The sequence below is a fragment of the Lepisma saccharinum genome, chromosome 11 (genome assembly GCF_977018435.1).
Source record: "Lepisma saccharinum chromosome 11, izLepSacc3.1, whole genome shotgun sequence".
NCBI classification, from domain to species: domain Eukaryota; kingdom Metazoa; phylum Arthropoda; class Insecta; order Zygentoma; family Lepismatidae; genus Lepisma; species Lepisma saccharinum.
This window is the reverse complement of record NC_139239.1, coordinates 81773055-81787162: the sequence shown is the minus strand read 5'-3', so window position 1 is coordinate 81787162 and position 14108 is coordinate 81773055. Positions and strand designations below refer to the sequence as shown.

The 14108-nt window shown below is 39.5% G+C and overlaps 1 protein-coding gene across 1 annotated transcript in view; it reads right to left on the bottom strand.

Moving 5' to 3' along the window:
- LOC145995332 (uncharacterized) overlaps positions 1-14108 on the bottom strand; it is a 70051-nt gene that overhangs the window by 40816 nt on the left and 15127 nt on the right. The window contains exons 7-8 of the mRNA XM_083131940.1: positions 13796-13940; positions 12680-12750 (exon numbers count right to left, since the gene is read on the bottom strand). Of these exons, the coding sequence (XP_082988066.1) occupies positions 12680-12750; positions 13796-13940 (216 nt within the window). The remainder of the gene's footprint in view (positions 1-12679; positions 12751-13795; positions 13941-14108) is intronic.

Here is a 14108-nt window from a genome sequence, read left to right as displayed (position 1 = left end):
AAGTCATCCACCAATTAGGTTCGATGCGCACATGTATTGTCTATCATCTTATCATCCTTGAAGATGAAGTCTGGACCGACTGCGCCTCTGAAAAGTTGCACATGTTGTTGGGAGTACCTCGTTTCTGTGTCTCTGGGCAGTAAGAGTAGCTCCAGCAGAGATGCGTCCATTGAGCATGATGTCTTCCCATACCAGTACTCCACCTCTATCAAATAGATCCCTTTCCATGATAGTCCTTGGATTAAATCTTGATCGAGGTTCTCTCCAGATTAATATGCAGCGGAAAACATTTTGCAAACTGAATCTGGACTGATCCATTCGTTCAGGGTTAAGTTTCGATGATGCTGACTCCACTGTAAGCGGGCCCTTCTGTGCACTGGATCAAGTGGGACACACACCACTGGACACCTGGCATAGAGACCAGCTGTCCTGAGTCTCCAGTACACAGTTTGGCGAGAGAAACTCTAACTCCTCCTGAGGCAAGCTTTGAGGACAGTTGTCCTGCAGGCATCGTCCGGTTTCGTCGTGCAGTTAAAACCAGATATCGGCCCTGCCGTGGTGTTGTTACTCGTTGACAAACTTGTTCTGGACTACCATGAACATCTTGGAACCTTCGTCAAAGATTAGAAATGACTGTGGCACAGTATTCTCCTGTAAATTCAGTCTATGTTTGACCTGCTTTCAGACATCCAATCATTTTTCGCTGACGTCTTTGTGCCATGTTCTTATTGTACATTGCACACTTTACCAAGATATTGTCCTCCGATGACAATAAACGTTCGATACAGAATGAGGCACTCTTGTTCTGATATGTTGTGTTTTGTTTACCTTTCTATCACGGGCCTACTTGACACTAGCAGTACTGTTGCCTATGCGTGGAAGGTGAGTTACACTCCTTGATAAAAATTTATGGTGATTGTGCAAATCTCCCCCTTCCATTTTTCTACTTTTTGGACACTACCGTATTACGATAAAGGAGTAATGACGTCGCCTGTGACTTACTCATTCAACATTCTCTGGAGCTCTAGGCAGTGTCAATATGACAGGAATGATCTTCTTGTCAATTACATTTTCTTTTTCTCCCCATCAACAGCCTATTGGGCTGGGTATATTTGGATGTTCCTTTTCTAGTTTTATTTAACTCCAATACTTGGAAATAACTCCTCCTGATAAACGGTGTGAGGGGCACTTTAGTTGGAGCAAGACGTGAGCCTTGAACATACTTTTTTCGCGAACAGTACCATCGTAGTTTGCCGAAACATTTTACTTTGGTGTCAGGTATGTATACTACGAGGGTTGCTGGAAAAGTTTCTGCAAACTACCACCAACAGTGGCGCTAGTGTTCCGCTATTATAAAAATCGGAAGAATAGACCTTTTTCATGTTTAAATTATCTTTGATTGTTTATTTAAGCCTATTCGTTTATTTTCACAGCAGTTTGAAGAAGTAGTTTCGTTTCGTGTGAGAAATGGAAATTTCTCGTGAACACTTTCGGGCAATGTTTTTTTTTATGATTTCAAATGTAGTTTAACACCGAAACGATGCATCGAGCGACTTCATTTGGCTTTTGGGAATGAAGCACCATTCAATAGGACTGTGTACAATTTGTTTTCCGAATTCCATCGTGGTCGCACATTTCTCAGTGATGAATTTCGTGAAGGTCGTCCATCCACTTCTGTTGTTGCCAGTAATGTTGACGCTGTGCGTGAAATGATTGAGAGAGATCGGCATGTGACATACCGTGAGATTCAGGCATCCTTGAACATTAACATGAAAGCAATACGTATGATTTTGCATGGTCATCTGAACGTACGGAAACTTTCAAGCCGTTGGATCCCACACAACTTGACCGAAGCTCAAAAACAGGCTCGTGTAAATTGGTGTAAAGAAATGCTCAAAAAATTCAAACGAGGCAAGTCAAATTTGGTGTATTACATCTTTACAGAGGACGAAACTTGGATCTATTCATACGAACCCGAAACTAAACAGCAATCCACTGTTTGGGTGTTTCAAAGTGAGCTGAGACCAACAAAAGTTGTTCGTTCGAGGAGTGCTGCCAAGCAAATGATTGCTTGTTTCTTCGGTTATCCCTGACATGTGGCAACAATAGCTTTAGAAGATCGAAGGACTGTAAATGCTGAGTGATATAAACCAATTTGTTTGCCAGAGGTCATCAATGAATTGCGTAAAACAAACCCAAATCGTCGCGTTCTTCTTCACCACGACAATGCCAGTTCCCACTCAGCACACCAAACTGTTGATTTTTGTCCAGAAAAAATGTCGCATTAGTGACTCATTGTCCGTACTCACCTGATTTATCACCTAATGACTTATTTTTGTTCCCACACATGAAAAATAAGATGCATGGTGAGCGATTTGTGTCACATGAAGCAGCTGTTGACGCATTCCTAACAGTGGTTTCTGAGGTATCCTCTTCAGAGTGGAAAAAATGCTTTCAAAATTGGTTTGAGCGTATACAAAAGTGTATCAATCTTAAGGGTGAATACTTTGAAAAACAATAAAGCCATTCCCAGAATTTCACGTGTCTTTTTCATATTGATTGCAGAAACTTTTCCAGCAGCCCTCGTATATGATAGAATTTCTTTAAAATCTTGTTATCATATTCGGTTGTAAGAGACACCCAAATGTCAACCTCACTTCCAAGTAGTACACCCTTGACTCCATTTTGCAGACTAACAATGCTCTGGCGTAGGGCCTCCCCGATGGAGCAGTGGTAGCTTCGTCGGCTTGTAATCAAGGGGTCACAGGTTCGGTACCCGGTGGAGGCACACATAGTAGTTCGGATCCCACTTTGAACTGTGGTCCAGTGCATAAAGTGTACTTACACCAACTCCAACAATCAATGTTCTGGCACCTAGATCCATGGGACTTGAGTTGTGTACAGTTCATATGTGTTTGTGATTGTCCTTTCATCTATCGCATCTAATCATCATTCATTATCATCTTTGAAATTAGCCGAAAGTAACAAAAGCGAGAAGTAAAATATATCAGTTCATTCTTTCATTCTGTCATCTTGTTCATCGAATCCGGAAGAACCCAGATTTGCAAGAGATTCAATCAAGTACATCATCTTCTGTGCCATCAAATACGTTCAACAACCACTTCTTTGCCTTCTTTGCAAATACAAACACAAACTAGGATAACATTATTAGTTAGTGAGAACGCTGCCGCCAAAGTAACCTCACACTTTTTACCAGGAGAAGTAAGTTCCAAGTACTGGAGTGAAATAACAGCAGAAAAGGAACATCCAAATTTGCCCAGCCCAATAGGCTGTTGAAGGGAAAAAGGAGAAAATGAGGATGACAACAAGATCATTCTTGTCATATTCACACTACGTAGAGATTCAGAGAATATTACAGTTAACAGGTTGTGGTTGCGGAAAGAGGAAATGTTCATGCATATACCGGGATCAATCCCTGCGACGTACCGAACTATGTCTTTGTGGTGCAGATGAAGAAAAGAGTGCAAACAATGACTTACAGGACAGAGACTCAGATGAGAGTGACGAGTGACTGTATAGATGACATGATTTTTCCCAAGTGATTACAACCACTCTTAACAGGCGATGTTATTACTCCTTTGCCATAATAGTTATAATAATAGGAATAATAATAATAATAATAATAATAATAATAATAATAATGAATATCTTTTAACTTTTTACTTATTAACAGAAAATGCCCCTGGAAAATCTGATAAACGAACTCTAAATCAGGATATGGACAGTATTTTATGTGCAGAACCTCCATGGCGGCCATCTTGGATTTCGGACGTCATGTATGATCTCTGACACATTTTCCAGCAAAATATTTTCCAGTAATATATAATTGCGTGCCTCCAAATGAAAGCATCCTCCATACACATGTCTTCCCTCCGTGAAAGAAAACCAATGAACTTACAAAGGGTCAAAATTACTCCTAAAGGTGTTAAGGATATATGGTCGTTTTTCTTCGTTAATGTCTGCAGAGGCAGCCATCTTGGATGTATGACGTCACATAGGCCATACGCCACAATAGTAGGCATCAACAAAATATCACAGGCAGTAATTTTTCTCCGCTTTATATGCCAGAATGTCAAGTAAAGTGTACAATGACGCTTAGAATCCTTGCAGAAAAGGGCACGAAATAGTTTCAATAGATATATCTCCATAACAGTGCAAGATATGAAAAACTATAAGAATCAATGTTGTTCCTTTTTCAATTCGAAGCAAAACATGTCTCTATGAAAATTTGTCAAAAACCACTCTTAAAGGAGCTATGATTGATTTTCTGTTTTAGTGCATGAAGCGGCAGCCATCTTGGATTTATGGCGTTACAGAGGCCATATACCACAATTGCGGGCAAAACACCTGGTAGTACGACACTAGCAACGTATCACCGGTAGTCATATATTCCCTTCATTCAAAAACCCACGGGATTACAAATGCCCCTGGCTGGACTATAATTTAAGTTTCTTACTTAGGTTACTGTATTCATAATAGACATGATACATTTTAAAATGATTATACATAAATGTACAAAAAGTGCGTTTAACATTTTCAATTAGCATTGTATTCCTTTTGAAATTTAACGAATACCATATTTGATAAGCACTGGCGAAGCGTCCTAAGAGGCCCGGAGGCAGGGCCTACCCTAATATATTTGTCTATTACGGATTATTTTATTACTTATAATTTCATTCAACGACGCTTAATAAGAAAACTGAAAATCTAGGTCTTCCGATAATTACCGCAAGTTTCCAACCCTGCCTGGAACGCTATCTGCACATTCAACGAGGCCCACCTGAGCGTGCCTCAGCTGGTCCTATAACAACCTAAGTTATTCGTGCTGGAAAACATAAATTCAGGGGCGCGTTCGCCTGTAACGTAAACGGTGAGGCCGGCCTCCGACTTCATCCGAAGAGTGCCGATCGTGTACGAACGCGTGACGAAGCAGGCAGTGAACGCACAGAGCTTGTTGAAGCAGCGTTTCCATGGAAGAATCAGAGCTGTTCCGGGAGCGGGGCTCACCCAGCTGCTAACACGTTACGAAAATGTGTTGCTAACACCTCTAAACCTGGCCTCCTACCCTATCAACGTAGGCATTATTAGAATTCTAACTGCAAATAATGCCTGTTTGTTGGTTTTCCGGTGTTAAGTTTGATGCTTTCAGCGTTTTTGAGAAACTCCTTTTCTCGAAGTGTTAGCTGCTGGATGTGCCCCACACCAATCTCGATTCAGAGAGGAAAAATATTTTATTTCTTTAAGGAAAGGGATATTTAGTACAGTGCAAACGTATTGAGAAAATGCATGTTTCTGAATTTTCTGGTCGGTGTGTTGCACAGAAAGGTTTCCGTGTTCTCATTTAGCATTTCATCATTTTCTAAAAAAAAATACGCGTGTTGAAGAAGCATTATATGCATAATATAGTTAAAGAGAAATAATTGATTGATAGATTTAGTTTATTTCACTTGGCTTTCTGCCATTTTTGACTAATTGGGAAGATGAGAATGAGCGATAATATGATGACATTGACGAAGGGACACTCACAAAGAACACCTATGCCCAGGCGGGGATTCGAACCTGAGGCTCTGTCGTAGCACGCTGTTATAACCAATCCGCCGCGGAGGTCAGCATTAAAAAGAAATAAATACTAAGTGACGATGAGGTGATCCATTTCTTTAATGCGAGAAGCATTTACAATACTCTTATTGAAGTAGCAAATAATTTTTACAAGCAGTTTTAATATAACAAATGTAAGAGGGCTAGGGCCTGACAGAACGGTTCTTTCATTGGGTGACACGTGTTCAGTCCCATCGTCACTGTTTTCGAGACTGAAGCGCCTTTATTCTCAGATATCTAATCGAGACTAGATTAAAGTAGAATCTGAACCAATGCCTCCAGAGGGAATCGAACCTTCTACTTCTTGATTATAAGACTAGAGCGTTAATCACTACATTATCCTTTACAATCCCCATCCAGACTTTATCGAACAGCAGTAGATGAGATTCAGGCAATATGTTATATTTTATTTTCTAGGGGCATATTTTAACATACTACTTTTTAAAAAATCCACAGCCCCCCCGCCCCCCAATCCCTGCTCCGTCCTGTGCCTACCCTTCCAGAGACAGCACGCTTCGCCACTGTTGACAAGCATATTCTAAGGACCGTCTAACCCACTAACCCAGGCCCGTGCCCAGGATTTTTTTCAGGGGGATCCAGACGCATAGGCAAATTTCAAATAAATTTTCTCCCATATTATACACTATATATATATATATATATATATATATATATATATATATATATATATATATATATATATATATATATATATATATATACAGCGTGTTTGAAAAAGAACTCCCTAGTTTTAATGTGTCCTAGAATCTGTACAAAGTGACATACAGTATTCTAGTTTGTGGTGGTTTGGCACCCTTGCAGTTGGTAGGTCTGCTTGACCTTGAGACGGCACCAGTGCTGTGTTTTTTCCTTTGTTCCCTCAGTTCAGTTCCGGCGTTCGTGTAGTGCAGAGCAACTCAGCAACAATGTGTACTCCGCAACAGAAAGCGCAGTGTGTTATTTGGTTTGTGAAAACTGAGTCAGTTATAACAGTGCAACGTAATTTTAGACGTCAGTATGGTGGTGAACCACCTACTACAAAAACTATCCGTCATTGGCTAAAGTCTTTCCAGGAAACCGGTAGTGTTTTAAAAGGTAAATCACCAGGTAGACCGAGAACTTACGAAGATGTTGTTGAACAGATCTGTGTTTCGTGTGTTCGGAGCCCGAAGAAATCATTGGCCAGACGTAGTCTACAATTAGGAGTGCCTAAAGGTACAATGTATGATGTTGTTCGTAAAAGACTAAAGTTGCGCGCCTACAAATTGCAACTGTTACATGAAGTGAAACCTCCTGATAAAATCCAAAGGTATGAGTTTGCTGTTGACTTTCTACACAGAATTGATGATGATGACAATTTTTTACCAAACATTCTCTTTCCTGACGAGGCTACATTTCATGTCAGTGGAACAGTTAATCGTCATAATTGTAGAATTTGGGAGGCAGAGCATCCACATGAAGTTATTCAGCATCAACATGACTCTCCCAAACTTAATGTCTGGTGCGGTTTGATGGAAGATCGTGTGGTTTGTCCTTTCATTTTTGTAGAAAAAACAATAAACGGGGACGTTTACCATGACATGTTGACAGAGTATACGTCTTTCCCCAAATGGACGATATTGAGGCGGAAAAGCGGCTTGTGTTTTTCCAACAAGATGGCGCCCCACCTCATTACAGTAAACAGGTGCGTGTGGTTCTTAACACTCGCTTTCCAGGAAGGTGGATAGGCAGGGCTGGCCCAATACCTTGGCCACCACGAAGCCCAGACTTAACCCCACTGGACTTTTTCTTTTGGGGCCACATAAAAAATGTTGTGTACAGTGCTAGGATCAGAGACATCAATCATTTACGGGAAAGAATCGTCGCTGCGGTTGGGACAGTTACACCTGAAATGTTGGTGAATACGTGGCGAGAAGTGGAATATCGTCTCGACGTGTGCAGGGCAACAAATGGATCCCACGTTGAGGTGTACTAACATTGAACAAAACTTGAAGGAATCCTCTTTCATGATATGTACTCATTGATGTAAGTTTTCATTACTTTCCCTATTAAATTTATACTTAAAACTAGGGAGTTCATTTTCAAACACCCTGTATATATATATATATATATATATATATATATATATATATATATATATATATATATATATACAAAGTTGAAGTGTAACTCTTATTTTTAGCATGTTAAATCATTACACAGTTATGTAAAATACGTGGAAAAGTCAGGGACTTTGCAAAGTGGGTGTGAACCCTCATCTATCAACCCTACACACATACACATATGTTGCTTTTCGTAGGCTATTTGAATTGTTTACATTATATGCACACTTGTAGTCTACCCATATCATACACTTTCTTTCGCTCTCTGACAGAAACAAATGTCAGTGTCAACTGCAAATATTTGTCACGTGGTTGCATACATATATGTTAGAAAATGCTGTTCTTCAACATTTCGTAAAAATGAGAAAATTTCTCTACCCACCCTCTCCTATACACACACATATATACATGCTTAACCTTTCCTGCCCCATTGAAGACCGCAGCTCTCCTTTGACTATTCCCAACTTTGAGAAGCTCCGTTCGCCGGAGGCATTGGACACCATCATGCACAGATAGATGCGCAACGCAATCTCGACGTTTGGAAATGTCTGAGAAAGATTCAACGATGACAGAAGCCTGTACATGGTAAGCTCTGCTGATACGTTCACGGTCACCGGTATCTGAGTGCGCATAAATGTAGCAAACTATACCAGCTCAGCCGTCAGTGTGTCTTCCAAGTCATCATACGAGGAAACGAGATGCTTTGCTTTGTTCTCGATCTGATCAATGCTCAATGACGTTAGCTCCGAGAGAAATTCGAATGTTTTACAAATATCGTCATATGCCTATACGATGAAATGCCTCGTATACGAAACACCTGTCGTGTCAGCCGAGGATATCGTTGCACGCATTAATGTCGCCGAAGCGACGATAGCAGACACCGCGGGGTTGTTTGCTCGCACTAGACAAGCGTTGTCATCTCTGCGTGGAAGTTAATGGCAGACAGTTTGAACATCGTCTGTGATGTGGTTCCCTCGGCACCTCCACTCTGCACACAGTGAACATGTCGACATATATGCAACCTAGCGCAGCACCACCACCATCTTTGTTTTTCTACGTAATGGTGATGTCCACTACGGATATTCGTTTACTTCTTAGTTGTCAGTCTCCACATATCATTTCAACAGATCCATTCGCTTCCTTTGGTGAATCCCTTGCGCATCAACTTCACACATCTGCCATGTGCTTTTTTGAATAGAGCATGCCGCATTTCTTTGTGGAACGCCCTTCGCCGCGGTCATATGGTTGCCGTTGTGCCACTATTTCCTTGTAAACATAATTTTCCCACATTTTCCCACTTCAATAACTCCGAATGGGTGCCGTTTTCGGCATTTCGTCACATGAACTTTTGTGTTTATTTTCACTTGTAGAATCACCTAAGCGTTGGAAACGAGGTGCTTCAAAAAAATAAAGTATTGAATTTCTTTCTTCTCACTCTTCCATTTTTTGACAATATACATATACATTATTTATTCAAAATTTCAGCTCAATCGAATAATATTTAGGGGTCGCGCAACGTCATCGAATTTATATTGAAAATTGGCAGAATGAACAAATGAAGGATAAAGCATAATGCTTTACCTAATGTATAGTGCTATTATCCTAAATATGAATAAAGTCAAAGGTGTATAATGTTAAAAGTTTAACATCTCTGCAAGTTAAACCGTGTATGGTCAGTTAAGGGAATAAGATTTTCTCGCTTGTCCGGCTTTCTCAGAACCTGTGTATCATGAGTGCAATCGCGAGGTGGCGCTCCACGTGCAGTTGAGCTTATCGTGCACTGCAAGGTTCTAGGCAGCTTTTCCCAATCTTCCCTGCGTAGAACGGTCAACTGCGCCGTTGTGAGCTGTGCTGTGTGTGTTTATCCGGCCTACTATTATGTTGAGCCGCGGTGATCTACTCGGCGGTAGGGTGTCTGACTGCCACACGGGAGACGCGGGTTCGATTCACGGGGTGGGTGATCTAAGGTTGAAATTGCTCCGGCCTTGTTCCAGCATAAAGCGGCTCTGGGGCTCACCAGCCTCAAATCAATGGGTGCCTGGGGTTAACCCTGGTAGGTTAAAGCGGCCGGAGCGTGATGCTGATCACACCTCCAAAATGACCGAGATCGAGATGTGCGTGGCCCTACCCTCACATCACCTAAATGTGCTTTCATGGATCGGTGCTATACGCACGGGGAACTTTACCTCTACATATTATGCTACTTTAGTGTTTTCAGACTGTGGTTGAAGATAACCGTTCCCTCACACCGTGTACCAAGACGCAATACGACAATTTATCTGTTAAGTAAGAGTAAAATTATAGGGAGTAAACTCCCATCTGATCGGCAATCCTAAGTACTTCTTTACCACATAAAACACTGAACTATGTACTAGTAGACTATTCCAGAGAGTTCACGAGTTTTGATAAGATAAGTGCATCATTTTAGTCAAAGGCTCCAACTCCCACTCATGATGAACAAAACTCCATTGCCAAGCTGGGCAAGCTTTTCGGTACGTGAAGCCGACTGAAGAAAAGTAGCGAACCAAAGAATGAGACTCAGTGAATGAACCAGCATTTGTTGATAAATTAGATAACTTATTCGATATTGCTCGTGCTGATGACATGAGCATAATTAAAATCAACGAGGATAGAGAATTCCTTATTGGAGAAGGAGATAAAGGTCGACAGAGCTGTACGACGAAAGTAGACAGAACCTTTACTAAAGAAGAATTGAGAGGTGAAAAGAGGAGGAAGGCAGAGATGCCCAGAATCGAAAGAGAAGGGCAGGTTACGTTCGGCAGTGCTAATACGAGTGTGAGTACGTGTGTTGGAAAATAATTCAGCGGAGAATGTAACCAGTGACGAAGCTGTTGAAGATAGTAGTGATAGTGAAGAGTATGTTCACTGTTAAGGCTCTTCTGAAATAGGCAAAGCAGAGAAAGGAAAAAAAGGAGCAGAAGTACAATTATACCTGTGGTTATCAGCAAAACTAGCTTCCACTGTAAATAGAGCCAATATAAGTGACAGAAAAACACCATTGAATTGATTGGATATTTTGTTACAGTAAAACCTCGTTAATCCGGACCCCGATAAGCCAGACTTCGCTTAATCCGGACAGGCAAAAGGCAAAGAAAAAAAGCAGAATGGAACGTTTTAAATGTGGCTAGAACTCAACAAGAGAACTTCCCAAAGAAAAGGCAGTCAACCACTGATGAAATTCTGTTTCCCGCAGACTTTGTACTGTACTGTATAGTGTATTTAGGCCTATGCCCTTTAAATACACCATAATAAACGTGTTTTGTTGCTATAAACGGAGTTTTAATGCACTCTCTAAAGTTCTTTTAGGTTATTTCAGTCAATCTGGTCTTTCGTTAAACCGGTCAACTTATCCACACCATTAGTCCGGATTAACGAGGTTTCATTGTTTTTAGAATCATTTTTCTGCCACTTTTGGTTAATCGGGAAAATGAGGATGATGATGATGATGATATGAGGAAATTGATTAAGGGACACTCACAAAGAACACCCGGGGACATACTCCGAGCCCCTAATGTCGTATCGCGCTGTGCTAACCACTCTGCCACGGAGGTCGACAAAAAGAGCAACCTTTCAACAAAGTGCAAAATTTTAGTCGAAATGTGGGAAATTTTACACTTAGTCACTCGTCCATAAGATGTTAAAGGCAAACTATCAGCTCCAATCTAGAGACGGGCATGCAAAAAGCCTTTAAATCTAAGGCTACGGCAACCTTGGGGAGGGGGGTGCGGCACTGGGACGGAAAACTGGTGCAAGATGTATCTGGAAAAGATAAGGAAAATTCCTGCCACTGATAGTATCAGGACCAAACATTGATGATCAACTATTGCCAGGAGAGCCTCAAAAAATAATTTCAGAACTGAGGAGTGAGGTGCTATGTATTTTATGTACGTGATTTGTACTTCATATTATTGCTGTAATAAATATAAATATTTTGTTTTTGTAGATATAAAGAATATGTAAAATAACTATATCATTAATTACACATCCTTGCACATTTTCGTACATATTACGAAATTTCAATGCGGCCTCTACATATAAACCTATTTTACCGAAAATATACACAAATTATCTTTATATACTGTATCAGGTAAAAAATTAGTGCAATAAGAGAGCAATCTTCCTCCTCCGTGGCCGTGAGGTCTAAGGCTTTGAGTTCCGACTACGCACTGTTAGAAGTTACCGTAAAATTTTCGATATTCTACCGTTAAAAATTTAACAGCCTGCCTGTTAATTTATAAAAACGGTACACAACCGTTTTCATGTAATTTTGAATATTTTATCATGAATTAAGATAAATAATGATTATAAATTACACTTGCTCATGCCATAAATATAGTGTTTAAAACTAAATAATTCAAATTACATTAATTAACACAATTATCATAACCGTTGCTGCTCTAAAAAATGGTCAAGATCCTAATTTGAACAGTTGTTGGATGGCAGCAAAAATTGAAATTTTTTCAGTCAACTTTTTACAGGGCGGAACGGCATGGGTTCGAGTCCGCCTGGGTTCAGTCTCTGGGTTTTCGGACTGTGTATAGGACAGGTGGCAACCCACCATCGTGAGGAAATTGGAGAGCTTCGAGTGAGTAGCGTAACCCGGTCTGTGAAATCTGTTATAACGGCTGAAGGTTCGATGTGCTGACCCCACGTCACCCCATATCTCCACACCTCTAGGTAGGATTGTGGGAGGGAGACTGGTAGTCGGGAGATAGACCAAGGCTCTTCGAGGGCTGCCGAGCTTTGTGTTATTATTATAATTATTATTAATAATAATAATAATTATTATTATTATTATTATTTAGTATATTATAACAGAGCGGTCACTGGCAATTATATAACAATCTTCTTGTTTCACTATTACCTCAATCTATATCGGATTATATACAAGGATTTAAACTTCCATGGGTACTTACTATATGTTTGAAATAACTAACCTTTCTCATTTTACCTACTGCACAAAACATCATTTCAGAGGCTACAACGCATGTGTCGATTTTCGTCATATCTGAAAGAAAACATATTTTTAACACATAAAACTTAAAAATATAACTTGTTTTGATATTTGATAGGCTGTTAAGTAGAAACACCCTTTTACCTGCCTAGACTGTGATTTTTAAATCCATGGTCTTCTGGTGATAAATTGTGACACGTCACTTCCTTATTTATTGTATTCTTTTTTGTAAACCTTGTTTGTTCTTTGTGTAATCTCACAGGTCAGTATGTAAATAAAATTTAAGTGTGTCAATATATTTATCTACCTATAAAAGTAACATTATGATACTTTCTTTACAATTTCTGTTGCATTTATTGGCGTGAAAGAACAAAACATATCACTAGGCCATTTTGGGTACTTAATACCCAATATGGTCTAACGTTACTAAATCTTCACTGCACCCATGTTACTGTTTAGAGCTGGTTCTAATTATCAGTAAATATACAGAAGTGTTCTTTCTTTTGAATCTTGCCATTACTTTTACCTTTCTGATTTTGTTCACCATTGGAAACAGTCGTAACTCTTAGGTACGTTATATTGAGTTCAGGTACCTCAAAATACAACTTATTAATTTCTTCAATGAAGAAATTTTGTCATTTTCTCAGTAAGTTACATTTAAACTTTCATTACAATCCTAACTGAAAAAAATTGCATATTTACATTTGTAATTTTAAAAAAGCTGTCTAAAGGTGACTAATTCTTTTAAATTATGTATCATGCGTAGAACACATACTTCACAGGCAGTATATACCGAAACAGAAACCTGTGTACATAGTATCCCCTCACTACTGTGCTTCAAAACTCTGCTACCGTTTTGACTGCATTGACGGGGAACAAATTTCAGTTGTTTCTTACTACTTCAAGCTATAGGTCTAGTTTCAATTTGCCTATCAGGAAATGAAGTGATTTAAAATCAAAACTATTTTCCCAAATTTCCATCACTCTCCAGCTCACAATTTCACATACTAATTATACTTATTATTTCTATTGTTACTAATAAATGTATTGTGGCATTTAGATATGCCATAGTAACAAAAAATAATGAAAGCAAGCCTACCTTGTGCTTTAAGGACATCTTGCATTTCGTCAAAGCACGAGCTCACAGCTTTGTCCGTTGCCTGGAACCACGCTTTGTTATTGTCGATGATTTCTTTTATGAACGCCATCATTTTTTCCTTTATTGGAAAACCTTTCTTGTTAAGCTGCAAAAAATTTAGCATTGTTTTTTTTTATCGCGACAGATTGTACTCATTGTTTTTTAAAATTACCCGTCCATAAATTTGTCACCAAACTAATAATAAAATCTTTGCTTTCCTAGTAACTGTAATTGGTAGCAATCCAAAATAGCTATTATTACTTTCTTAGAAACC